The 24,668-nt window shown below is 36.7% G+C and overlaps 1 protein-coding gene across 1 annotated transcript; it reads right to left on the bottom strand.

The window, feature by feature from the left end:
• Positions 1–6,784: 6,784 nt before the first annotated feature.
• On the bottom strand, positions 6,785–23,627 carry blk (BLK proto-oncogene, Src family tyrosine kinase). The gene is made up of 13 exons (XM_063001331.1): positions 23,605–23,627; positions 22,512–22,605; positions 22,372–22,387; positions 21,099–21,192; positions 19,929–20,027; positions 18,666–18,769; positions 17,382–17,531; positions 15,560–15,712; positions 14,592–14,771; positions 14,413–14,489; positions 10,395–10,545; positions 8,119–8,250; positions 6,785–7,769 (listed from the first exon to the last, which is right to left on the bottom strand). The coding sequence occupies exons 2-13, from the start codon at positions 22,602–22,604 to the stop codon at positions 7,567–7,569; spliced, it is 1,452 nt and encodes a 483-aa protein (XP_062857401.1). The 5' UTR covers position 22,605; positions 23,605–23,627; the 3' UTR covers positions 6,785–7,566.
• Positions 23,628–24,668: the final 1,041 nt, after the last annotated feature.

Raw genomic sequence — 24,668 nt, 5'->3', positions numbered from 1 at the left:
ATTAAAATCATAATAAACAAACAATACTTTCTGACATGACAAAACAGTAAAGTATAATCATTGGTTATGACTGTATAAATCTTGTAGTGTAGGCTGGGCCTGTGAAGGTATTTTCATTTTATTCATTGGCATATAATGTGTCAGGATGGCTTTAATTAATACTCTGATTTACAGCATGTCCAACACATAAATGTAAAGCTGCATGTCACGCTACACGACAGCATTCATCAATTTACCAATCAAGTATGATCTGATTATGTTTTAATTCAGTTCTTTAAATGCTACAAATATAATGTATGCTATCGAATAGCCAGGATAGGTAGAGTTGTCCACGTTTCTCCAGAGTGCATTTAGACTGGCACCAAGTCAGTGTAGTTCTGGCTTCATCTAAGAAAACTCCATTAGTAAATCCACTTGGCAATAAAAAAGATGGAGAGAGAATAGTATCCAGCATACATCTGCACAGTTCAGAAAGAATTATGTATTCTGCCATCCTCAAGCATTTTATTATTTCCTATTTGGCATTCATTTCATATCCTCTATATTGCTGTCAGTAATAGCAGCCTCTTTTACTGATTTTGAAGGGAATATTATGATCTCAGGATCATCTGAAGACTAAAAATGAATGAAATGTTGAGATTTAATGAAAGATGAGGGTAAGATGCAAATGCAATCTGTATACAAACTGAACCAGTCCTCATATACTGTCCTACTTTTAATATAACTGCAATGCAAATATGAGATTCATTTGATTTCAAATGTTTTTTACTGACTTCATTGTAAATAAACGTTGATGTAAATGCCTGCAATACTAAAAAACGTTGGGACAGTGTATCACTATGTTACATCATCTTTCCTATTAATTACACTCTTTAATTATCTGGGAACTTAAGACACAAATTGGTTGCAGTTTTAGCAGTGTAATTTTTGCCAAACAGTGTGTTTGTCATTGTCCGATTCTCTTCTTCATAACAGGCTATACATTTACAAATGGGGGCAGATCTGGACTGCAAACAGGCCAGTCAAGCCCATGCACTTTGTGTCTACAAAGCCATGCTGTTGTTTCACTTGCACAATCAGACCTGTCTTGCTTAAATAATCATGGATTTTCTGGAAAAAGACATTGCCTTAAAGGCAGCATATGTCTCTCTAAAATCTTAATATACGCCTCTGTGTCAATGGTATCTACACAAATATGCAAGGGACTAATGCCATTGGCCCCCCATTAATCCCCCCCATTCCATGCACCACAGATGCTGGCTTTTGCACCTTTTGCTGATAACAGGTTTGGATGGTCTTTATTGTCTTTGGCATGGAGATTTCAACAGCATTCAATAATAATTAATTGATGTCATTAAATGATGTATGGCTTGCTCATTGCATATGAAGAGTGCCAGACTGTGTTAAGTGAAAACAGTTTTTCAAAATACATTCATCAGTGGCTTCTGGCCTTGCTCTACACTGACTGAGATTTCCATGGATTCTCTGAATAGTTTTGCAATATTATATATGAGAAATGTTTTAAAAAGATATTTACAATCTTTAAGTTTAAATGAACAATTTTCTCTCAAAGTTTGGCACAAAGTGGTAAGTTACAATCCATGTTTGTTTGCAAAGACTGAGCCTTTGGTGGATCCTCCTTTTATACCAAATCATGATACCCTCATCTGTTACTAATTCACCTGTTTATTGTGGATGTTTCAAATGGTGTAACAAATATTTGTACTTTTATTTTGTCCCTGTCCTAATGTAAGTCAAAGTCCAGACCTCAAACTTCATAATGAAGGTGCAAGTTATCTTAATAAATATACAAGACTGCCGAATTCCTATAGAAAATGTTAACTTTATATTCTTGCTAAAGGTGGCACTTTGTAGTTCTACAATTACTGACTGTAGTCTATCTGTTTCTCTGCATGCTTTGTTAGCCCCCTTTCACCCTGTTCTTCAATAGTAAGGACTCTCCCAGGACCACTACAGAGCAGGTATTATTTTGGTGGTGGGTCATTCTCAGCTCTGCAGTGACACTGACATGGAGCTGGTATGAGTGGATCAAACTCATGCTGCTGGAGTTTTTAAACACCTCACTGTCACTGCTGGACTGAGAATAGTCCACCAACCAAAAATATATCGAGCCAACAGCGCCCCGTGGGCAGTGTCCTGTGACCACTGATGAAGGTCAAACAGCAGCAATAGATGAGCGATCATCTCTGACTTTACATCTACAACTAGGTAGGAGTGTCTAATAGAGTGTACAGTGAGTGGACACGGTATTTAAAAACTCCAGCAGCGCTGCTGTGTCTGATCCACTCATACCAGCACAACACACACTAACACACAACCACCATGTCAGTGTCACTGCAGTGCTGAGAATGATCCACCACCTAAATAATACCTGCTCTGTGGGGGTCCTGACCATTGAAGAACAGGGTGAAAGCAGGCTAAAAAGTATGTAGAGAAAGAGATGGACTACAGTCAGTAATGGTAGAACTTCAAAGTGCTTCTATATGGTAAGTGGAGCTCATACACTCATACTGTGTTTTGCTTAGTCAGTAAGTCCATGTTATAAAGATGATTAGCAAAAGATTCAGCATATCCTCTAATATAAGCATATCTACCTTTAATTAATTGTGACTACTACTGTTTTTACTATTGTGCACAACATGTAGGTTTATCTTTTATAATCTTTTATAATCATTAAGAAATCATAAAAAAAAACATCATAAACGAGCCACAAAGAACAAAACCTTTAAATAGTGTTAGTAACTCAAGGTGCAGTCAATAACACCACTAATTTTGGATGCTAACGCTGCTGAATGAACTTGACCTTAAGAGTTGCTTGTTGATCAAGTGTGTCCTCCTGCGGCCAGAAAAAGCATTACATATTTACATTTTCTTAATGTTACAAGTGACAAAAATTAACACATCATCTACTGGATATAGACTTACCACAGGTGTTAATTGTCAAAAAAGGACACACTATTATCTGCTGGTTGCTAACTTGCTGTTTATTACATTACTGGTTGAACCTGGTCAGTGCTTTTAACCAGCAATGTAATTAAAGAAATGCTACATTTATTTATGTATTAGGATTTTAACATCATGTTTTACACACTTTGGTTACATTCATGACAGAAACGATAGTTACACAAGATTCATCTGTTCACAAGTTCAATATCAAAAACAGTCATTGACAATTTTGTATCTTCAACTCACCTCACCTGCATGTCTTTGGATTGTGAGAGGAAACCGGAGCTCCTGGAGGAAACCCACAAAGACACAGGGAGAACATGCGAATTCCACACAAAAGGGACCCGGACCGCCCCACCTGGACCTTCTGCCTGTGAAGCAACAGTGCTACCCACCGAGCCACCGTGTTGCCCAGACGGCTACATTTAAGGTCAAAGGTTTATTTGTCTGTCCTTGAACTAAATTGTGAATTGTGTGAATTGATTTTGGTCCTGTGTTTTTGCACGTATTAGTGGGTCTTAACAAATGACTTTACATGTTGATGTAAAAATTTGCTTCTTATTTCTCTGATGCTACTTTTGTTGCCATAAAAATTATAATAAATAAAATTAAGATTAAGGCCCTTAATAATAAAAATAAGATTTACTTTTTATTGCATTTGTCATTAATCCCCAACCTATTTATTAATGCACATTTAATTATATTATTTAAATACAGTAAATGATGGTCGATGCTGTATGTTAAATTATAATACTTTTTAAGGGATGGACCCAGATATATAAATCATAGTACTGTGCACTGCCAATATCACAAAGGAAATGTTTCCCTGTGTGTAATCATTAACCTTGGGTGTGGTTTTACAGATAAGCAGTTCTTAAAGATACATCAGAACAACTGCCCTGGGCCACATACAGTGTGTATTACAGACATGACTTGAATGTATTTATATTTATTATATTTACCCCATATGTCTTTTCCTTAGACCTGTCATACAAGTAAGATTAACTGATTAACATTTTATTAACCTTTTTATCCTGGTCAGGGACACAGTGGGTCTGCAACCTACCATAGAGATCTGCATGAGTTTTTTCCAGCAATGTCTGTGCCTCATTAGTTGGTACTTTTGTTTCCACTGGGTCCTATGCCAGCATTCTTTGATCACATGTCCGAGGAACTAAACCAGTGCTGCAGCACCTTTCACCTTACTGGGTGTAACTGTGAACTGCTTCCAAAGGCAGTATGATGGCACCATTTTGAGTGAGACCCACAGATGGATCCACACTATTGGTGGAGTGGTTGCGTAGCTCCTTTTATAGTCACCCCTTAGTGCATTACCACCTAAGCCTTTTTCTTTTTGGGCAAGCACACACCGAGTGTTAACCCCTGACCAATATGCTCGTCTATCTGTTCTATAACCCCTTCACTTTGGGGTGTGGATTTTTTGTTGTTGTTGTTTTCTTTTCTTTTTCTTTTCTATTATTTTGGCCACTTGTTTAATTTATCTTTTTTGTGTGTGGCTCTTAAGCTACAGTATTATTTTTAATTGGTTTACTTGCGATTGGGTTCATATATCCACACACCTGGCATACATCCTGCCTTGTTACAGTTTCCCCCAAGTATTTTTCTCCTACCTCAAAAACATGCCAGTAGCTGGACTGACTTTTCTAAAAAGCTCTAAATAAGTAAGTAAATAAATAGGTAACTGATGCTCTACAAGAAACTGCTTTCCAAACCAGGGTGTATTCCCAGCTTGTCCTAGTAGACCCATTGTGACCGTAATAAAGATGAATTGAAGATGAATAAAAGACTAAGCAAATGTTACACTGTAAGTTACGTCAAAAAATGCAACGTGATAAACACTAGTCGTCTAAACATTAGCACTCTCACAGCACAGGCGTCTTAAATGTACACCTCTTTTCCAAACTCAAGTTTTCCCGAATTCCAGGCAGATAAGTTATTTTGTTTAAAATTGAAAGCCAGTAGCTCTTATCGTTGGTGAGTGAATGTGTTCCAGTATACTGGCATGGGAGGAATGCTTACTCATGGCTTCCTGTTTCCGGTAAGCAGGAAACCTCAGGACCAGCTCTGGGGGGGTTGGTATAATTTAGGCATGCTTATCTCAAAACATGTCACAGCCTCATGGGGAATTCCAACAGACATACGGAAGAAATGTTTTAGGTGGGCCTTAAACACAAATTTAACCACGACTCTTGTGTATCATGGCTCTTTCTTTAACACAATTTGGGAAGTAGAAATGACATCATCATTTAACTTGTGTCATAAACATACCTGCCTGGTGCACCAATATGACAGGTGAAACAGAAAAAATAGCTACAAGGAAGATGTTCTGAATGAACTGGCGCTATTGTACAGGGGTTGGACAAAATAACTGAAACACCTGTCATTTTAGTGTGGGAGGTTTCATGGCTAAATTGGACCAGTCTGGTGGCCAATCTTCATTAATTGCACATTGCACCAGTAAGAGCAGAGTGTGAAGGTTCAATTAGCAGGGTAAGAGCACAGTTTTGCTCAAAATATTGCAATGCACACAACATTATGGGTGACATACCAGAGTTCAAAAGAGGACAAATTGTTGGTGCACGTCTTGCTGGCGCATCTGTGACCAAGACAGCAAGTCTTTGTGATGTATCAAGAGCCACGGTATCCAGGGTAATGTCAGCATACCACCAAGAAGGACAAACCACATCCAACAGGATTAACTGTGGACGCAAGAGGAAGCTGTCTGAAAGGGATGTTCGGGTGCTAACCCGGATTGTATCCAAAAAACATAAAACCACGGCTGCCCAAATCACGGCAGAATTAAATGTGCACCTCAACTCTCCTGTTTCCACCAGAACTGTCCGTCGGGAGCTCCACAGGGTCGATATACACGGCCGGGCTGCTATAGCCAAACCTTTGGTCACTCGTGCCAATGCCAAACGTCGGTTTCAATGGTGCAAGGAGCGCAAATCTTGGGCTGTGGACAATGTGAAACATGTATTGTTCTCTGATGAGTCCACCTTTACTGTTTTCCCCACATCCGGGAGAGTTACGGTGTGGAGAAGCCCCAAAGAAGCGTACCACCCAGACTGTTGCATGCCCAGAGTGAAGCATGGGGGTGGATCAGTGATGGTTTGGGCTGCCATATCATGGCATTCCCTTGGCCCAATACTTGTGCTAGATGGGCGCGTCACTGCCAAGGACTACCGAACCATTCTGGAGGACCATGTGCATCCAATGGCGGTGCCGTGTATCAGGATGACAATGCACCAATACACACAGCAAGACTGGTGAAAGATTGGTTTGATGAACATGAAAGTGAAGTTGAACATCTCCCATGGCCTGCACAGTCACCAGATCTAAATATTATTGAGCCACTTTGGGGTGTTTTGGAGAAGCGAGTCAGGAAACGTTTTCCTCCACCAGCATCACGTAGTGACCTGCAAGAAGAATGGCTTAAAATCCCTCTGACCACTGTGCAGGACTTGTATATGTCATTTCCAAGACGAATTGACGCTGTATTGGCCGCAAAAGGAGGCCCTACACCATACTAATAAATTATTGTGGTCTAAAACCAGGTGTTTCAGTTATTTTGTCCAACCCCTGTATATTAAAATACAAAACAGCTTTAAGTTATTTATATAACTGATTTTACTAAAGTAACATTGTTAATTAAAAAAAGACAAAAAAAACCATACAGGATCACAGGTTTCACTTTTAACTAACAGAAAACATACTGACACAAAGAAGTCAGTTCTGTCCATTCTAAAGACTGAAGCATTGATGCTATTTGATACTGTTCTGTTTCCCTGCATTTAAGTAAACTTTTATTTAATTTATTCATTTAAAGGCCACATTGGCAGATGACCAGAAAAAGTGATTCAAACCTTTCAAAGGGCACAAAATAGTCTTGGGCACAAACATGGCAAACATTCATCCAGTATCCTGAAAATATTTTGTTTGTCAAGGCTGTATTTGATGTTCAGAAGTTTTCTATAGAGTTCATCGCTTGCCCTTTTAAAATTCAAATTACATAACTACTTACAGCTAGTGAGGGCACAACTATCTTTTTATCTTTTGCACCCAGTTTGGATACTAAATTTCCCCATCCCCGACACCCTCGCTGGCCAATGATAGATTTTTCCAGCGAGCACTTACATACTACCATACTACCTCTTCCATTGTCTTCCGCCTCTTAGACTGTTGCAGCGGCAAGAGGAAGAATCCTCATCCAACCTTTCCTTTCATAGACATGGCCAAATGTGTCTGTTGAGCACCGGGCTGCAAGTAGTTCTGGTAAGACCTATACTCGAGACTGGGTGATGGTGGCTGGATGAAATGTATTTGTGATACGAGATATGTAATCCATTGAAGTTGCTGATAACATCCATTAAGTATTCTGATTATATGCATTCACTAAAAAGTTGATTGATTAGTCCATTGACAAGCATCCAGTTATTAGTTCATGTATGTTAGTCTTAATCACCTCATATGTGGCAGATGTCCTTGTATCGTTTCATTTGGTTTGTCCTTTTACCACCTCTACAACCCATGTATTAATAATTTTATCCATGTATTTGTGTCCATTGTAGATGAGCCTTATGGTTGCATCTCATACTGGCCCTCAGTGGCAATAAAGAAGTCATTAAGTGTGTCTTGAAGGTACTCAAATGTTGGTCTGTCCTCAGCTTTCTCTTTCCAACAAAGCATCATGATGTCATAGAGTTCCTCAGGGCAGTCATCTGGACACGGCATTCGGTACCTCCTGTCTAGGTTACGGATCACCTCTGGGTTCGTCATGCCTATAACAAAAGTCGTTAGTCATTAGGAATGTGTGATTTTTCAGACTTTTTAACAATTAAAGCTCTATTTATTTATTTATTTATTTATTTGCTGTGATTGGTATGACAATGTTTTAGACTCAGCCAAATACGTTTTGTAGTTTACTGAGCCCAAATACAGTAAATATGGCTTGTTCAACTGTACCAATTAAAAAGTACACCAAACAATAGTCTCCTGCCAAGGCCAGCATGAAAACTCTAAGTTGTATGAGCCAGTGGCAGTCTTGCTGCTCATGTCAATTTACAGCTTGCTTGACTATGGACAGTATCTGACATGTTGAAGCTGTTACACACCAAGACACAGTGTTACCTGGATAAGGCACTCTTCCATACGTGACTATCTCTGTTAGGAGAACACCAAAAGACCATACATCTGACTTGATGCTGAAAGTACCAAAATTGATTGCTTCAGGAGCTGTCCACTTAATTGGAAACTTTGCACCTAATAATAAAAAGACAAAAAGAGGCAATATATGTAATATAAACTAATACCTTTCATAGCTGACAACAGTGCTAATAAGGTCAAAATATATTGTATGAAAAAAAAGAAATATTAGTAACTGGAACAAAGTTTTAAATTACATTTACAGACTGAAGCAAAAGTGTATCCATCCATCCATCCATCCATCCATCTATCTATACCGATCTGCCATAGCATTAAAACCACCTCCTTGTTTCGGCACACATTGTCCATTTTACCATTTTATCAGCTCCACGTACCATATAGAAGCACTTTGTAGTTCTACAACTACTGACTGTAGTCCATCTGTTTCTCTGCATGCATGCAGGACCACCACAGAGCAGGTATTATTTGGGTGGTGGGTTATTCTCAGCACTGCAGTGATACTGACATGGTGGTGGTGTGTTAGTGTCTGTTGTGCTGGTATGAGTGGATAAGACACAGCAGTGCTGATGGAGTTTTTAAACACCTCACTGTACCTGCTGGACTGAGAATAGTCCACCAACCAAAAATATATCCAGCCAACAGCACCCCGCGGGCAGCGTCCTGTGACCACTGATGAAGGTCTCAAAGATGACCAACTCAAACAGCAGCAATAGATGAGCGATCGTCTCTGACTTTACATCTACAAGGTGGACCAACCAGGTAGGAGTGTCTAATAGAGTGGACAATGAGTGGACATGGTATTTAAAAACTCCAGCAGTGATGCTGTGTCTGATCCACTCATACCAGCACAACACACACTAACACACCACCACCATGTCAGTGTAACTGCAGTACTGAGAATGATCCACCACCTAAATAATACCTCCTCTGTGGTGGTCCTGTGAGGGTCCTGACCATTGAAGAACAGAGTGAAAGCAGGTTAAAAAATTATGCAGAGAAACAGATGGACTACAGTCAGTAATTGTAGACCTACAAAGTGCTTCTATATGGTAAGTGGAGCTGATAAAATGGACAGTAAGTGTAAATGTTAATTAATGTTATGGCTGATCAGTGTATATTTATATATTAATTTAACTGACAAAAGTACAAAAAATGATTTCCATTGTTTTCACTGACTGTTTTCACAAATATAAAAAATGTCGAATTTCATGGCTAAAACACATTTTTTTTACCACTGTGTTACATCGTTATTACTTTTAATTACAGGATACTAATTATTGCAGTTTTGCAGATGGAATTCTTGCTTGTTCTTCTTTGATACAAGGATTTAGATGCACAACACTTTTTGTCTCTGGCATGGAGAACTCAAAAAAACTAAAGCTGAAATGTATGACCACATGTTTCTGTTTTTCATGCCATCGGAGATGAGCTCTGTTTTATTTTATTTTTTTGCGCACAGAATAGATGTATGTCTTTTACCTTGCATAATAGTTTCAGGATTCATGATGCAGCGGTGGACTGTGTTAAGTAAATATGGTTTTCTAAAGTACTAAAGTCTATATTAATCACAGTTGCATGGTGGTTTCTCATTCAATGCCATCTAATGGCTAAAAGCTCTCGTACATCCAACAGTGGTTTGTGGCATTGCCCACACAGACTGAGATTTCTCCAGATTTGTTTCCACAATACTATGCACAACAGATGGTAAAACACCTAAATTATTTGCAATTGTATGTTAAGAATATTTTTATTGCTTTAGTGGATCCTTCTTTTGTATTTAATAATAATACCAATCCAACTGCTTATTGTAGAAGGTTATGCAATGTTATACAATGTACATAACTTAAATATTAAATAACTCCAATATTCTATAAACTTTTCACTTTTATTTTGCATGTCAGTTTTTTTTTTGTTTTTGTTTTACAAAATGCAACTTGATCAGCCAAAACATTGGAAGTTATTCCTTTGTACTTTTGTCAGTTAAATGAAGGTTTAAGTGAATTAAGAAATCATACATTCTTGTTTTTTTATGCACTTTACTAAATGTCCCAACTTTTTCAGAAATGGGATTTAAACATGACAGCAAATCACTCACATTTATAATAGAATCAACATACACTACATACCACTTTGAGTTGGTTGAGTAAAGAGTGGGTTGAGTAAAGAATATCAACACTGTGCCATTCTGTCTGAATAAAACGTGTTTAAAAAGCAGCAGTGCATGAATATTGAATTCTTACCTTCCTGTGCATGGTACTCCGACTCTATAATTCTGGCCAGGCCAAAGTCAGCTATCTTACAGTGCAGGGTTTCTGACACCAGTATGTTAGCAGCACGGAGATCTCTGTGAATGTAATTCTTTCTTTCTATATAGGTCATGCCTTCTGCTATCTGTTACAGGGAATGAATGCAGAATTCATAATATGTACTGTGATTCAAAGATTATCTGAACACACATTCTTAAATAATCTGATTTTAAACTATTAGCATTTTCAATTCTAATAAATCACTTTTCAGGAAGCTGTTATCCTTAAAAGGTCAAACTCGGTATGAAGAGTTTTTTTTATATAATTAAGACCACATTGTATGCTTAGAAGTTTTTAAACTACAATAATGAATGTACGCTTTCTTAGAGGTGGTGGTTTGATGGAAAATGTGATGTAATTTCCTGTCCGGAAGTTAATAATCGAGTTGTGTGAGGCAGACGTTCATAGCCTGACCACAAACTGAGCATAAGCTTTTTTCCTCTACCAGAATAACTGACACCTAAACTAAAATAGCACGCCTTAAAGAGTACTACAGTTAGCATGTAAACATAGAGATTTGGTGTGCTTAATACATGTTTTGCTGGTTGTTGGCCAATGTTTGCAGTGCTTTAAGCACTGGCCCAGCTATAAATTAGCTTAAACTGGCTTAAACCACTTTCCAGCTTATACAGAAAAGACAAAGACAAAACATTGATTGTACATTTTGAGTTTCTCACAAAAATTACACTCTTTAAGCTCCATAACCATAAACCAATCAAATCAAAATTTTAAATTATTATTAAAGGAAATCCTAGAGCTTTTTAGTTATATATTTAATTTATTTAAATATTAATATATTTAATGGCTACTAATAAATTTACCACTGATAATATAATGATCTAAATTAAAATTTCAAATCTAAAATTACAGTATATTGCAAGTTTACTAGCATGCAGGTCCTTGCCAACTCTGGAGCTGGTCACCTGTTTACCCTGTTAGATGCTGGCCTTCTAAGTACAAACACTGGCTATATCAAGTTGGCATTAAGGTATGTTAAGATGTATTTTAGCTAGTAATAAATTAATAATTAAAAATATAATTATGTAAATTAAGCTTGTTTACTTATAAGGGTTCCTTGAACAGATTTATCTTAAGAATTCCACCTCTATTAGAGAAGTAAATTAATATCTCATATACACTGATCAGGCATAACATTAAATCTACCTCCCTGTTTCTACACTCACTGTCCATTTTATCAGCTCCACTTACCATATAGAAGCACTTTGTAGTTCTACAATTACTGACTGTAGTCCATCTGTTTCTCTGCATACTTTGTTAGCCCCCTTTCATGCTGTTCTTCAATGGTCAGGACCCCCACAGGACCACTACAGAGTAGGTTTTATTTGGGTGGTGGATCATTCTCAGCACTGCAGTGACACTAACATGGTGGTGGTGTGTTAGTGTGTGTTGTGCTGGTATGAGTGGATAAGACACAGCAGCGCTGCTGGATATTTTAAACACCTCACTGTCACTGTTGGACTGAGAATAGTCCACCAACCAAAAATATCCAGCCAACAGCGCCCCGTGGGCAGCGTCCTGTGACCACTGATGAAGGTCTCAAAGATGACCAACTCAAACAGCAGCAATAGATGAGCGATCGTCTCTGACTTTACATCTACAAGGTGGACCAACTAGGTAGGAGTGTCTAATAGAGTGGACAGTGAGTGGACACGGTATTTAAAAACTCCAGCAGCACTGCTGTGTCTAATCCACTCATACCAGGACAACACACACTAACACACCACCACCATGTCAGTGTCACTGCAGTGCTGAGAATCATCCACCACCTAAAAAATATCTGCTCTGTGGGGGTCCTGAACATTGAAGAACAGGGTGAAAGCAGGCTAAAAATATATGTAAAGAAACAGATGGACTGCAGTCAGTAATTGTATAACTACAAAGTGCTTCTATAGAACTGATAAAATGTACAGTGAGTGTAGAAACAAGGAGGTGGCTTTAATGTTATGTCTGATCGATGTACAGTGTATCACAAAAGTGAGTACACCCCTCACATTTCTGCAAATATTTCATTATATCTTTTCATGGGACAACACTATAGACATGAAACTTGGATATAACTTAGAGTAGTCAGTGTACAACTTGTATAGCAGTGTAGATTTACTGTCTTCTGAAAATAACTCAACACACAGCCATTAATGTCTAAATAGCTGGCAACATAAGTGAGTACACCCCACAGTGAACATGTCCAAATTGTGCCCAAATGTGTCGTTGTCCCTCCCTGGTGTCATGTGTCAAGGTCCCAGGTGTAAATGGGGAGCAGGGCTGTTAAATTTGGTGTTTTGGGTACAATTCTCTCATACTGGCCACTGGATATTCAACATGGCACCTCATGGCAAAGAACTCTCTGAGGATGTGAGAAATAGAATTGTTGCTCTCCACAAAGATGGCCTGGGCTATAAGAAGATTGCTAACACCCTGAAACTGAGCTACAGCATGGTGGCCAAGGTCATACAGCGGTTTTCCAGGACAGGTTCCACTCGGAACAGGCTTCGCCAGGGTCGACCAAAGAAGTTGAGTCCACGTGTTCGGCGTCATATCCAGAGGTTGGCTTTAAAAAATAGACACATGAGTGCTGCCAGCATTGCTGCAGAGGTTGAAGACGTGGGAGGTCAGCCTGTCAGTGCTCAGACCATACGCCGCACACTGCATCAACTCGGTCTGCATGGTCGTCATCCCAGAAGGAAGCTGACGCACAAGAAAGCCCGCAAACAGTTTGCTGAAGACAAGCAGTCCAAGAACATGGATTACTGGAATGCCCTGTGGTCTGACGAGACCAAGATAAACTTGTTTGGCTCAGATGGTGTCCAGCATGTGTGGCGGCGCCCTGGTGAGAAGTACCAAGACAACTGTATCTTGCCTACAGTCAAGCATGGTGGTGGTAGCATCATGGTCTTGGGCTGCATGAGTGTTGCTGGCACTGGGGAGCTGCAGTTCATTGAGGGAAACATGAATTCCAACATGTACTGTGACATTCTGAAACAGAGCATGATCCCCTCCCTTCGAAAACTGGGCCTCATGGCAGTTTTCCAACAGGATAACGACCCCAAACACATCCTCCAAGATGACAACTGCCTTGCTGAGGAAGCTGAAGGTAAAGGTGATGGACTAAACCCAATTGAGCACCTGTGGCGCATCCTCAAGTGGAAGGTGGAGGAGTTCAAGGTGTCTAACATCCACCAGCTCCGTGATGTCATCATGGAGGAGTGGAAGAGGATTCCAGTAGCAACCTGTGCAGCTCTGGTGAATTCCATGCCCAGGAGGGTTAAGGCAGTGCTGGATAATAATGGTGGTCACACAAAATATTGACACTTTGGGCACAATTTGGACATGTTCACTGTGGGGTGTACTCACTTATGTTGCCAGCCATTTAGACATTAATGGCTGTGTGTTGAGTTATTTTCAGAAGACAGTAAATCTACACTGCTATACAAGTTGTACACTGACTACTCTAAGTTATATCCAAGTTTCATGTCTATAGTGTTGTCCCATGAAAAGATATAATGAAATATTTGCAGAAATGTGAGGGGTGTACTCACTTTTGTGATACACTGTATACTCAACTTCTGTCACATGATGTTACCTTCATATCTCTGATTGGTAAGTTCTTGCTTGGTGTGTAGAGTATTTTCAACCGAACACCATTAATTAAAAGTATTAATCAGACTGGTTAACTGGCCAAAGAGTATAAATGATATTATTATTCAGTCCCATAGCTCAAGATGAGTTAGTGTTGCCAGGTTTAACATAAACTCTAACTCTATATGGAAGAAATAAATGGAAGAAATGATGTTGAAGTACCCTTTTCAGAAAATAAAATCATAATGAACTTATTTTAACTTTACGTGCAATATTTCGAAGGATTAAAATTACATAACGAGAGTCATTTTTACAAAAAAAAAAAAGAATAAATAAATAAAAAAGTTGCACATACCTGAGCTGTCATATCTATTAACTTGGGCATTTTAAGTTTCCTGCCAACATCAGTTTTAAGAAAGTCTAATAGGCATCCTGTTGAGCAGTTAATTATGACAATTAAAATAAATCATCAATAAATAATGATTAATGTAATTCACTTCAGACTCAGGCAAATAATAATGGAAATGTCTTTACCATTGGACATGTACTCCGTAACGATGAGGATGGGCTCCTGTGTGACTACGGCATGCAGTTTTACAAGTCTTTCATGCTGCAGCTTCTTCATAAGGTTAGCCTCCTGTAGAAAGGCCGCTGGCTCCATGTTGCCCTCTTTCAAAGTCTTAATGGCCACCTTTTGGTTATTTTTATAGTACCCTAGAAACACAAGTATGAGTAGAGTAAATAGAAAACCACACAGTCAGACTTTAGGACAGAAATCACATCTACTCATATTTACAATCAAAATGGATTGTAAAAGAACCACTGTTTGTGTGACCAAGGTCATTTGCCCTTGTAATCCTAAAACTATCAATGTTTTGTTTCCTGTTCTCGCCTTTAATAGCAATTATAACCACAGTGATAGACTTTGACAAAAAAAAAAAAAAAAAACATTAAAACAAATTTTTATATTTGTTTTTTAGATAAGATAGCCTTGAAAAGACAGTTCACAGACATGTATTCTCATTATGGCTTCTCATTTTGGTCTGTGAGACTATTTTAGAATGTAGTTACTGTTATGGCAGTGGTTTTTAAGCAGCCATATACTATGACCTTATTTTCTTTCTTGATCTCGCAGTATACTTAAATACTTTATCCCTAAAACACTTATAACTTTAGTAATTTATAGTTTGACTTTCAACACCAAATAATGTTTGTATTTAATAAAATGTAACTTACATTTAAATAACTTTTTTAAGGAAAAGTACAATATTACTGTAATGGGATCACACAGCTCTTATCTCATTGTTCATGTGTAGAGCGAGATGTTCAATAAAAGACTACTAAAACAACGTCATAAACACAAAAAAGACCAAAATGCAGTTTGGATTCAGCAGACCTTTTTCTTTTTTTTTCTTTGTTTCAAACAAGAATTTTTATCTCACAATGTTCTCAGATGTTCTTTTCTTTTTTCACTAAGTTTGCAAGTGCCCTAATTTTCTTACCCATCCAGACCTCTCCAAATTGCCCAGCGCCCAACTTCTTCACCATCTTTAATGTTTCCCTTGGAATCTCCCACTCATCCTGACTCCAAGGCCTCTGAGGATCAACAGACCTACACGGGCTTCCAAGTTTCTGACAGAGGCCATCAGAGGATCCTACAAACATGTAAAAGAAAGAAGAACATGAACAGATGGAAAAATTTTGATGGATTTAAAATAGCTTTTTTCCATCTGTAGTTTGTGATTGAACAACAACAAATTTGCTTTGATATGATTTAAACACATTGTAAAAATACTGGGTTACTGTGCTATATTGAGTTTTACCAATATTTGTACCTCTAGTGCATATTTGTCATATTTTTTATGCATTGCTTCCTAATTTGCGCAGTGAATTTGTCTTTCTCTGCTGAGGGATACTCGATTGCATCCGTGGAGAGCACGTCACTGTACACGCCTCTGCTGACACGTGCACAGCCCTCCTCTTCTCGCCCCTGCATTCTGCACAGGCATCTCTTCCGCCAATCAGGGTCCTTACACAGCGTATGAAGATCCCACCCATACATAGTCTGATCGTCCCGCCCCTAGCAGATACAGTGGCCAGTTTCGAACCAAGTTTTGCAGAGTTTCGAAATGAGGAGTTCAGAATCTCAGTGGTGGTGTGCTAATGGAATATTCCGCTGTGCCACCTGCATGCCACACTTTTTTTGTTTCAAATCATCAAACTACTTCAAATATTAGACAGAAAACACAAGTAAACACAACATGCTTTTTTCAAATTATAATTGTATTTATTGAAGGTATTTAAAAAAGTAATTGCCCCCTACCTTTTAAATCAGCCATTTAACCAAATTCAGTTGACAACTGGGTTCAGTTTCACCAGCCACACCAAAACATAATTACTGCCAGACCTAAACATAACTTGTCAGCTTGTGACCTAAAGGTCAAGTGCAGTTGGGTTATGCAGTTTCCTGTTTCCATCTCCTGGTTGATTTTGATGTTAAGGATTTGCCTGCAAATACCCTGACTGACTGTCATGGCTATAATAAGTGAAAAAAAAGTCCGATATGTATTTTGACTTAAAGTATTTCTTAATAAAAGTATTTTTAATAAATGAAATATGTTTAGCACAAACTTGGGTTTGCAGTGGCTAAATCAGGATTAAATTAAACTATTAAAATAGCCTCTCTAATGTCCTACCCTCAACCCTGTAAAAATGTGAACTGTACTAAAAGTGAAGTACATGCCAAAACAATGAACTTGGTTTAAATCTATAATCTTTGCATGAAAACTTCTGACTTCTGAATAGCAAAAACTGGGACTTTTGAAAGCAATATTCCATTTGGCATATTATGCACTATTTTTATTTTTTACATTATGCCATTCAAAGTTTAAAAATCTGTCATATAAATGTAATTTGTTCTAGAGAGATTTAATTGTGTGTCTACGTTAACTTTTGAATCTGAAACTAGTGTTGGCCTGGTTGTTTGGTGGTTTAAACTGAAAAAAGGAAAAGCCTTTAAAGATACCACAGAAAGTACACCCATTAGCTGAGAGAACTTTGCTTCAGAGATAAAAAAAAAAAAAAAAAAAAGTTTCATAAATGCTTATTTAAATGTATTACAGTTAATGGAACAAAACCAGAAGTGCGAATGAAGAACAGAGTATTGTGCCGGTTTAAGGACATGATCTTATTTCATTTCTGCATGCTTGTTCTTCTTTCATACTTAAAATCTAATAACAGGAAAAAACACTAAAGACTGGTATTCACTGACTTAAATAAACATAGCGGAGCATGACAGGGATTGACAGGATTTGTGTTGCTTACTTGAGTAGTGCTGAACCAGTTCCTGCAGAGATTGAAAGGACAGGGAGGGTGAGATGTAGTAGCCACCTTTATCAAGTGTACGGATCTTATAATGCTTAACCACATCACCATGTTCCGGGGCTAAGTCTCTTATGGACAGAGAGAAAGCACCTGTGGGAAGAATTTAGAAAATTAATGAGACTCCTTAAACTATTAACATTTGGCATTTAAAACTGCATATATTTAATTTAGGGCTTTCTTATCAGACAGGAAATAAGAAAAAAGTGGATGGTTAATCGCTTACACTTGATGATTACAAAGAACCCATCAAAACTACAAGCAACATTACTTTAATATAGCAAAAATAATAAACCATTTTTAAAGATGATAAAAATTTATGTGTACTATCTTTTTAAAATGATGGTTAGAAGTAGCTATGTGCTTAACTTTTTTAATTTACAAGTGGAATATGGTTTTACCTTTTAGAAGACATTTTATTAAAGGTTTAGTGACAATTACTTTGGGTTTAATTATAAAGAATTAAAAGTGTTTATTTTGAATGACCTTCACTTTTACTTGTTACTTTATATAAGATAACACTTTATTGATCCTGAAGAAAACTGCAGTGTCACAGTAATATACATATTTCACAAGAAAAGACAAACATTATCAACACTAGTAAACATATTAAGACATAAAAACATAAGACAACAAGACGTCTATATACATAAATGAGCATGTACAAGACATAGCAAAAGCAGCATAAGTATTATTGCACTAACCTATATCTATTAATAAATGTAGAAATGTAAATATGTATTAATTTTAATTGCAAGCAACATTGTAAAAATAATAAAAAATGATTAAAAAAGTGTAATTAAGTATAATTTTTAAAAATAACACCTAAATAGTTAGCAGCTAATTGTATAAGCACTTGTATATTAACTAATTGTATGAGTATAAATAAGTACAATTTTATTGAAAGTTATTAATGAAAAGCTGAAGTTAACTACCACTTGTAATTTGTAAATTGGCTAAGGTTACATTTAGATGAATGGTTTTATATGTTTCTATAAAAGCCACAAGTTCAGTGTGATTTAGACACAACAAAACATATTAATCCATATTGGCCAACATAAAAGATATTTGTTACAATTCCTAAAGATGATGGTTATCAACAATCAACATGTCAGTTCATTGTAATTTGTTACCAATCTTTGAGCACTAATGTGTACGTTGTACATTCAAGCCAAAGCAATGGCTAACATTTACCCACCCCTGAAAGGGAAGGGCTCTGGCTCTCACCTGCAGTTGTCTCACTCTCTCGTACAAGAAATGAGCCGATCTTGTTCCCTGGAGCAAGTAGAAGTCGTTCTGTCTCTCTGCGGCTCAAATCTTTGAAAAACCAACTTAAACAAACAAATAAGAAGACTTAATGCACACACTTAAATACACACTAATGGGACAAAAAATTAGAAATCTGTTACCACATGCCACAGGACTCCTTTAGATATATTTATCTGAAATCAGAACTTCTAAAATGTATTATGTTACTGTAAATAAAATCTCAGTAGAGAAATAGTAATTATTAATATATACATACAATAATTTTGTAACATAAAATAAATAGAATCTTGAGTTTAAATGAAAAAACATCTAGTTCTCTTGACAAATTTCAACATCATGTCACTACGTCGTCATTGCTTTGTGATGGCTGGCTGCACAGATTGGTCAGCGTTCCCCAATGCCTTCTGTCTCGTGCCGCTTGTAGCAGACTAGCCCCTGATAATGCAATCCAAGTTGTGATGTTGTCATTTTATTATTATTGGTCTTCCTGTCTTCTGAGTCCTTTCACACATCCTTAGTACAACCTCTCTTTGCCAGCATAACAGCATTAAGCCATCACTTAGAATGGTTAATATGATTGGAAAAAAGAAAATAGAGCACTAATAAATAAAGAAAGTCCTCCAATCCTCTTGGTTTCTAGGTCCTCACTTGTGGACTCCACTAAAACATCTCCACTAAAACATTATAAATCATCTTACAAACCTTTACTATGAGGATTAGATTATTTCTGAATAACAATCATTTTATGCCTATTTTTATGTCAAATCCACCTTGGCATATTGTGTCTGTAACACAGTTCTTGTAAGTGTCAGTTACATTTACCTACTGTATTAATTACACCTCTAAATGTTTAAACATTTAATAATTGCTGTAACACTTTATATGGACATTATTAGTCATGTAACTGCTTTGTTTTATAACAATGGCCTAATGTATGTAGGTTAACACATTAAAATCTCACTGAAAAAGGTTCTATTCTTAGTGAAAAGGTTCTGTTCTTAGTAAAAAGATTCTCTTCTTATTTAGCTGTTATGTTCCAGGAATGTGTGTGGCTTTTTCATTTAAAATATTTATTTTATTTGGTTTTTTGAGGGATTAACTTTAATCATTAATATTTTACCCATATTTACATAGGACACAATTAATGCTGGAGCCGACCATGTGTAAATGTTAGAGCTAGCTTATTTTAACTACAAGGTACAGGGAAGACCAGGGACTTACCTTTCCACCTCAAGTGTGTGGACTCGGGCAACATATGTGCATGGTATGTAGCCTTCATCTCCAGTAAGCAAAGATTTAGCAATCCACCAGTCCCCATTTCTTACAATACAAAAGTCACAGTTAGTCAAGTTTACTCTGAAGTACATTTTAATAATGGCCTGTATGTTTTTAATCATTACTTGGCCCTTTCCAAATATTTTGTGTAAAGGCAATGACATGGCATGTTTTTTGCACCAAAAACCATTATCTTTCTTTAGTTAATGTAATAAATGGCCTTTCTACAACAATGTGTTTATGTGAACACATTTTAATGCATCAAGATTAAATTCAGTATAGCCATTTCTAAATCTTAGTATCCAAAATGAAGGGGCAACTGTAATTTAGAGTGCCTTTCATTGTCATATACACACATACATGTGTATAATATAATACTATTCTTTTACCACATATTCCAGCTTGTTTGTAAGCTGGGGTCAGAGTGCAGAGTTAGCCATTATACAGCACCCTTGGAGCTGAGAGGTTTAAGAACCTTGCTCAAGACCCCAACAGTGGCTGTATGGCAAAGCCCAAAGCTTTGGTGGGATAGATTTTGACTGTATAAGGACAGGTTGTGTCTTTATTGAACTTCTTTAGGTGTTTATGATGTTGATGCTCTTTTAACTGAATTGACACAAATTTCCACAGACCCACTCTGAACGAGATGAGGCTGTTATAGCCACAAGCGGAAAGGGTAGTCCATCTCAATTTCCATGTTTTTTTTTTTTGGAATGGGATGTCCAACACGCTTGTGGTATAGCTTTTACATACTTTTTATCATACTATATGGTATCACATAGTTCTATATGGTATCACATAGTTCTATAATTTCTTCTACTTCTGCAAGTTTAAAAACATAATTTAGTGTAAAGTATATTTTAGTTGTGTACATTAAGTTCATAAAATAGTTCATTATTCATTTAGGAGTGAAAATTATGATTTTGTTAAATGTTATGTGGCACAGTTATTTAACAAAGCTTTTTTTATATTATGTAGTGAGTTTTGTGTCTTAAACAAAACTCTGAATGACATTTATTGTTCGATAACCAGGTCATCTGCCTTTCAACAAAAATGAAAAAAGTTGTAATACTATTTGCATGTACAGTAAGTAAACAAATAAATGAATGTATATACTCCTGAATTATCTTGAGTTTTTCTCCTTTCTTAAATGGAAGGTCATTGTCATTGGCTGGTTTGAAATCATGTTGAGCAATCACAATGTCTTCATCTAAAAATAGAATCAAATTAAATGTAAGGGTTAGTACATTTTCTTACTTTTAGTAAGAAGTATTTTCTTACATTTAGTCAGAGATGTTCACAAGTCACAAAATACGAGTCCGAGTCAGGTCAAGAGTCTTTAGGCTAGAGTCCGAGTCCAGTCAGGAGTCTTTTGGCTAGAGTCCGTGTCAAGTCACAAGTCTTTAGGCTAGAGTCTGAGTCAAGTCACAAGTCAATATAATATACACAAAACATATATTGGAAATGTAGAGTAGATTTACTGACATCAGTTCTACACCTAGATTTACCATAAGTGAGGGTGGGGAGGAGGCTGCTGGGGCTATAAAAAAAACTGAAAGCAGGAAAATGAAACTAATAAAATAGATAAGAACCATCACTTGCACATAGCGTAAAATTCTTTGTAGTAGGCTGCACACAAAGCAAAGAAGAGCTGCTGTGTTCCAAATAGCAAAAATAAAAAATAAAAAAATAAAAATAAAAATAAAAATGTGCAAGATTAGAATTTACCCAATGGCGAGGCTGCTATTTTGAGCACACTTGGTATGCGGATTGAGAGACAGCCCTCCAGTTTGAAGTGTTCTTTTTTTTTTTTTGCTTCATTGTAGCCAGTTTCGGGAATTATACCAAAACATAATTTTTCACTGTTATCATTGGTGAACACTTGTTACAGAAAGTTCACTATGAATTAAAAGCACTATGATCTAAAGGAAGGGTAACTCACACCTAACTGTAATGCCAGTGTATCATAAAATTCTGCATAAATAGTATATAACATTCCTTTTGGAAGTTTCATTACAGCAGAAGATCTAAATGCATACATGACATTAAATTAGTAAACACACTTCTGCCATGCGGTAAGGACTTATTTATGACATGTAACAGCCACAAGGATAAAGTTCATAGTTTTGTTGGTAACATGGGTGTTTGTGTGTGTGTGTGTGTGTGTGTGTGTGTGTTAACTGTATAATGTTGTGACTTTGGCTCTGTTATAAAAATATTTATATAATTTATACAAAAATAATTATTATTTAAATGCATTTGTATACCCTTCCTATGCCAAAATGGTGAAATTATGACATAAAAAATGCCACATTCTGAACAACCATTCACATTTATGCTGATAAATAACAGTGTTCATTTATTTTTTGTTTAGAATGAAAGAAGTTACCATAGTTGGCGCCGTGCTGCACATGGTTCCTTGGCTGAAAGCAAATACAAAAAGAAAGATTATTTAAAATTCATCTGATCAATCCTGATTAATACATACAGTGTAAGCAAAAACATTGACTACGATAAATGTACTTTCACTCTAGCAGTACTTACATGTGAATTGTTGGTGGCTGCTGAGTGTTTATGTACATGCTCTTTGTGTTCCTTCTGATTACTGCAAACACAGCCCATTCTTTAAAAAAAAGGTGATAAACATATAAAATGTTCATCAAGGGTCAAACTTCATCACTGCAGTTACAAAGAATTTCACAATTTTGTTAAACAATATTTACACATTTAGGGAATCCAAAGAAATGTATGCATAAAAGGCAAGACCAGAAAACAACAATGACGGCACTGCATTCTGCTATAATGAACATAATCTCATGGGCTCAGAAATAAAACCCATATTAGTATACACAGTTCATCGTCGCATTTACAAATATAAGTTAAGACTCTAATACACAAAGTGGAAGCCATACATCTACAACATCCAGAAATGCAGCTGACTTTTCTGTACTCAAACTCAACTGACCTAGACTGACTCAAAGTGGTTCCCACAGTTTAAATTGTTTTTGGAAATAAATGTTATAACACCTCAAAGGCCAGCAACTGCCAGTGTTACTGGCAATAGCATGATGAACTGGGTGTATCTGTGAAGGCACTATTACTGCTAAAGGGGTACATGTGCATTTTGAAGCAACATATGCTGCTATCTAGACCGGATCTTTTTCAGAGACTTCCTCAGCATCATAAAAGAGTACATAAATGAGAACAGGTGCTACACTTGCCTGTCTGAAGTTTAAACACTGGAAATGCATGGAAAATTATAAAGCACAGTATGGGGCAATTAATATGTTGGCTGTTAAATAGCTGAAATTGTATTTACAATAAGAATGGATATATATATATATATTCAACTATCACAACCACAATGATTGCAAGTAGCAAACATGATCCTTGTCCCAACATGTTGAGGCCATCAAATTTAGAATTAGCTTATACATACAAAAAACAATACAGTTTATTAATTAAAACATAAAATTTTGTGTCTTTGTACTGTTTTATTTAACTGTGTGTAATAATGGATTTCAAAATCCTTGCTGTATGTTTTTTATTTACATTTCCATACCGTCCCAACTTTTTGGTGTTGTACATTGAAGTTTTTGTTTGTGTGGAATTTTAAACACACCTGCCAATGTAAAGTTCTTCAGTGCATGAATGTCAATCTCCACTGCTGTCAGCACTCAGCTCTCTTATCCATTTAAGCATCAGCACACTCATTCTGAAGGCTAAACAAGAGAACATACTCAACATTATATACAAATCAAAATACAGCACAAATGATTACAAATATGGTCAAAGGATTAGAAAAAAATAAAAATAAAAAATAATAATTGCCCCATAAACCCAATAACTGGTTGTGCCACTCTTGGCAGAAACGACTATAATCAAACATTTGCGATAACTTGCAAAAAGTCTTTTTTTATCGCTGTGGACGTATTCGGTGTGGTGATGGAAGTGTGGACAGTATTATTTTTTATTTCGATAATAAAATAAGACTTTATTAAACATATTGTTCTTTATTAATCATGCCATTTCCACACAAATTATGTGAAATAACCATTTATGATACATGCCACAATAAGTAACACTAATATTAACTTAAGGATCTACAAAATTAAGATAAAAATAAGAAACCAGTTACATGGAAGTAAAGGACAAACAGTCCTTATATATTATTTGTTTTTGTATTAACATAAACATTAACAATAAAATTATGTCTTTCATGCAATTAAGGTCAAATGTTTACATACACGTGTCATTACACTGTCATTTTAGCCTTTCGTGACAAAATGATTTGCCCAGTGAAGATTTTTATTTCATTTTCATCTTTTATTACCACTTTATCCTGGTCAGGCTTGCAGTGGGTTTGGTTTCCCCTAATTACTGGGCGTGGTGCAGGAACACACCCCGGACAGGACACCAATCCCTTCCGAGGTCTCAGCCACCCCCTTCTCTCCTGCAGACATAGCCATTCAAGTCTGTATGTAGTACCGGTGGGAATTAAAACCCTGGATCTTAGAGATAGTGGGCTAGCAGAGTTCACTGCTACACCACCTGACCGTTGAATACAACCTAATCTTATATATACAGTATATTAAATATATTTTTAAATATATATTAAATATAATTTATATAAATATAAAACCTATGCTTAAAAACAAATGTGCAGGGTATGTATGGATATTTCAC

This window comes from Trichomycterus rosablanca, chromosome 9 (assembly GCF_030014385.1).
Source record: "Trichomycterus rosablanca isolate fTriRos1 chromosome 9, fTriRos1.hap1, whole genome shotgun sequence".
NCBI classification, from domain to species: Eukaryota; Metazoa; Chordata; class Actinopteri; order Siluriformes; family Trichomycteridae; genus Trichomycterus; species Trichomycterus rosablanca.
Note: the sequence above shows the minus strand (reverse complement) of the source record. Positions and strands in the feature narration are given on the sequence as shown.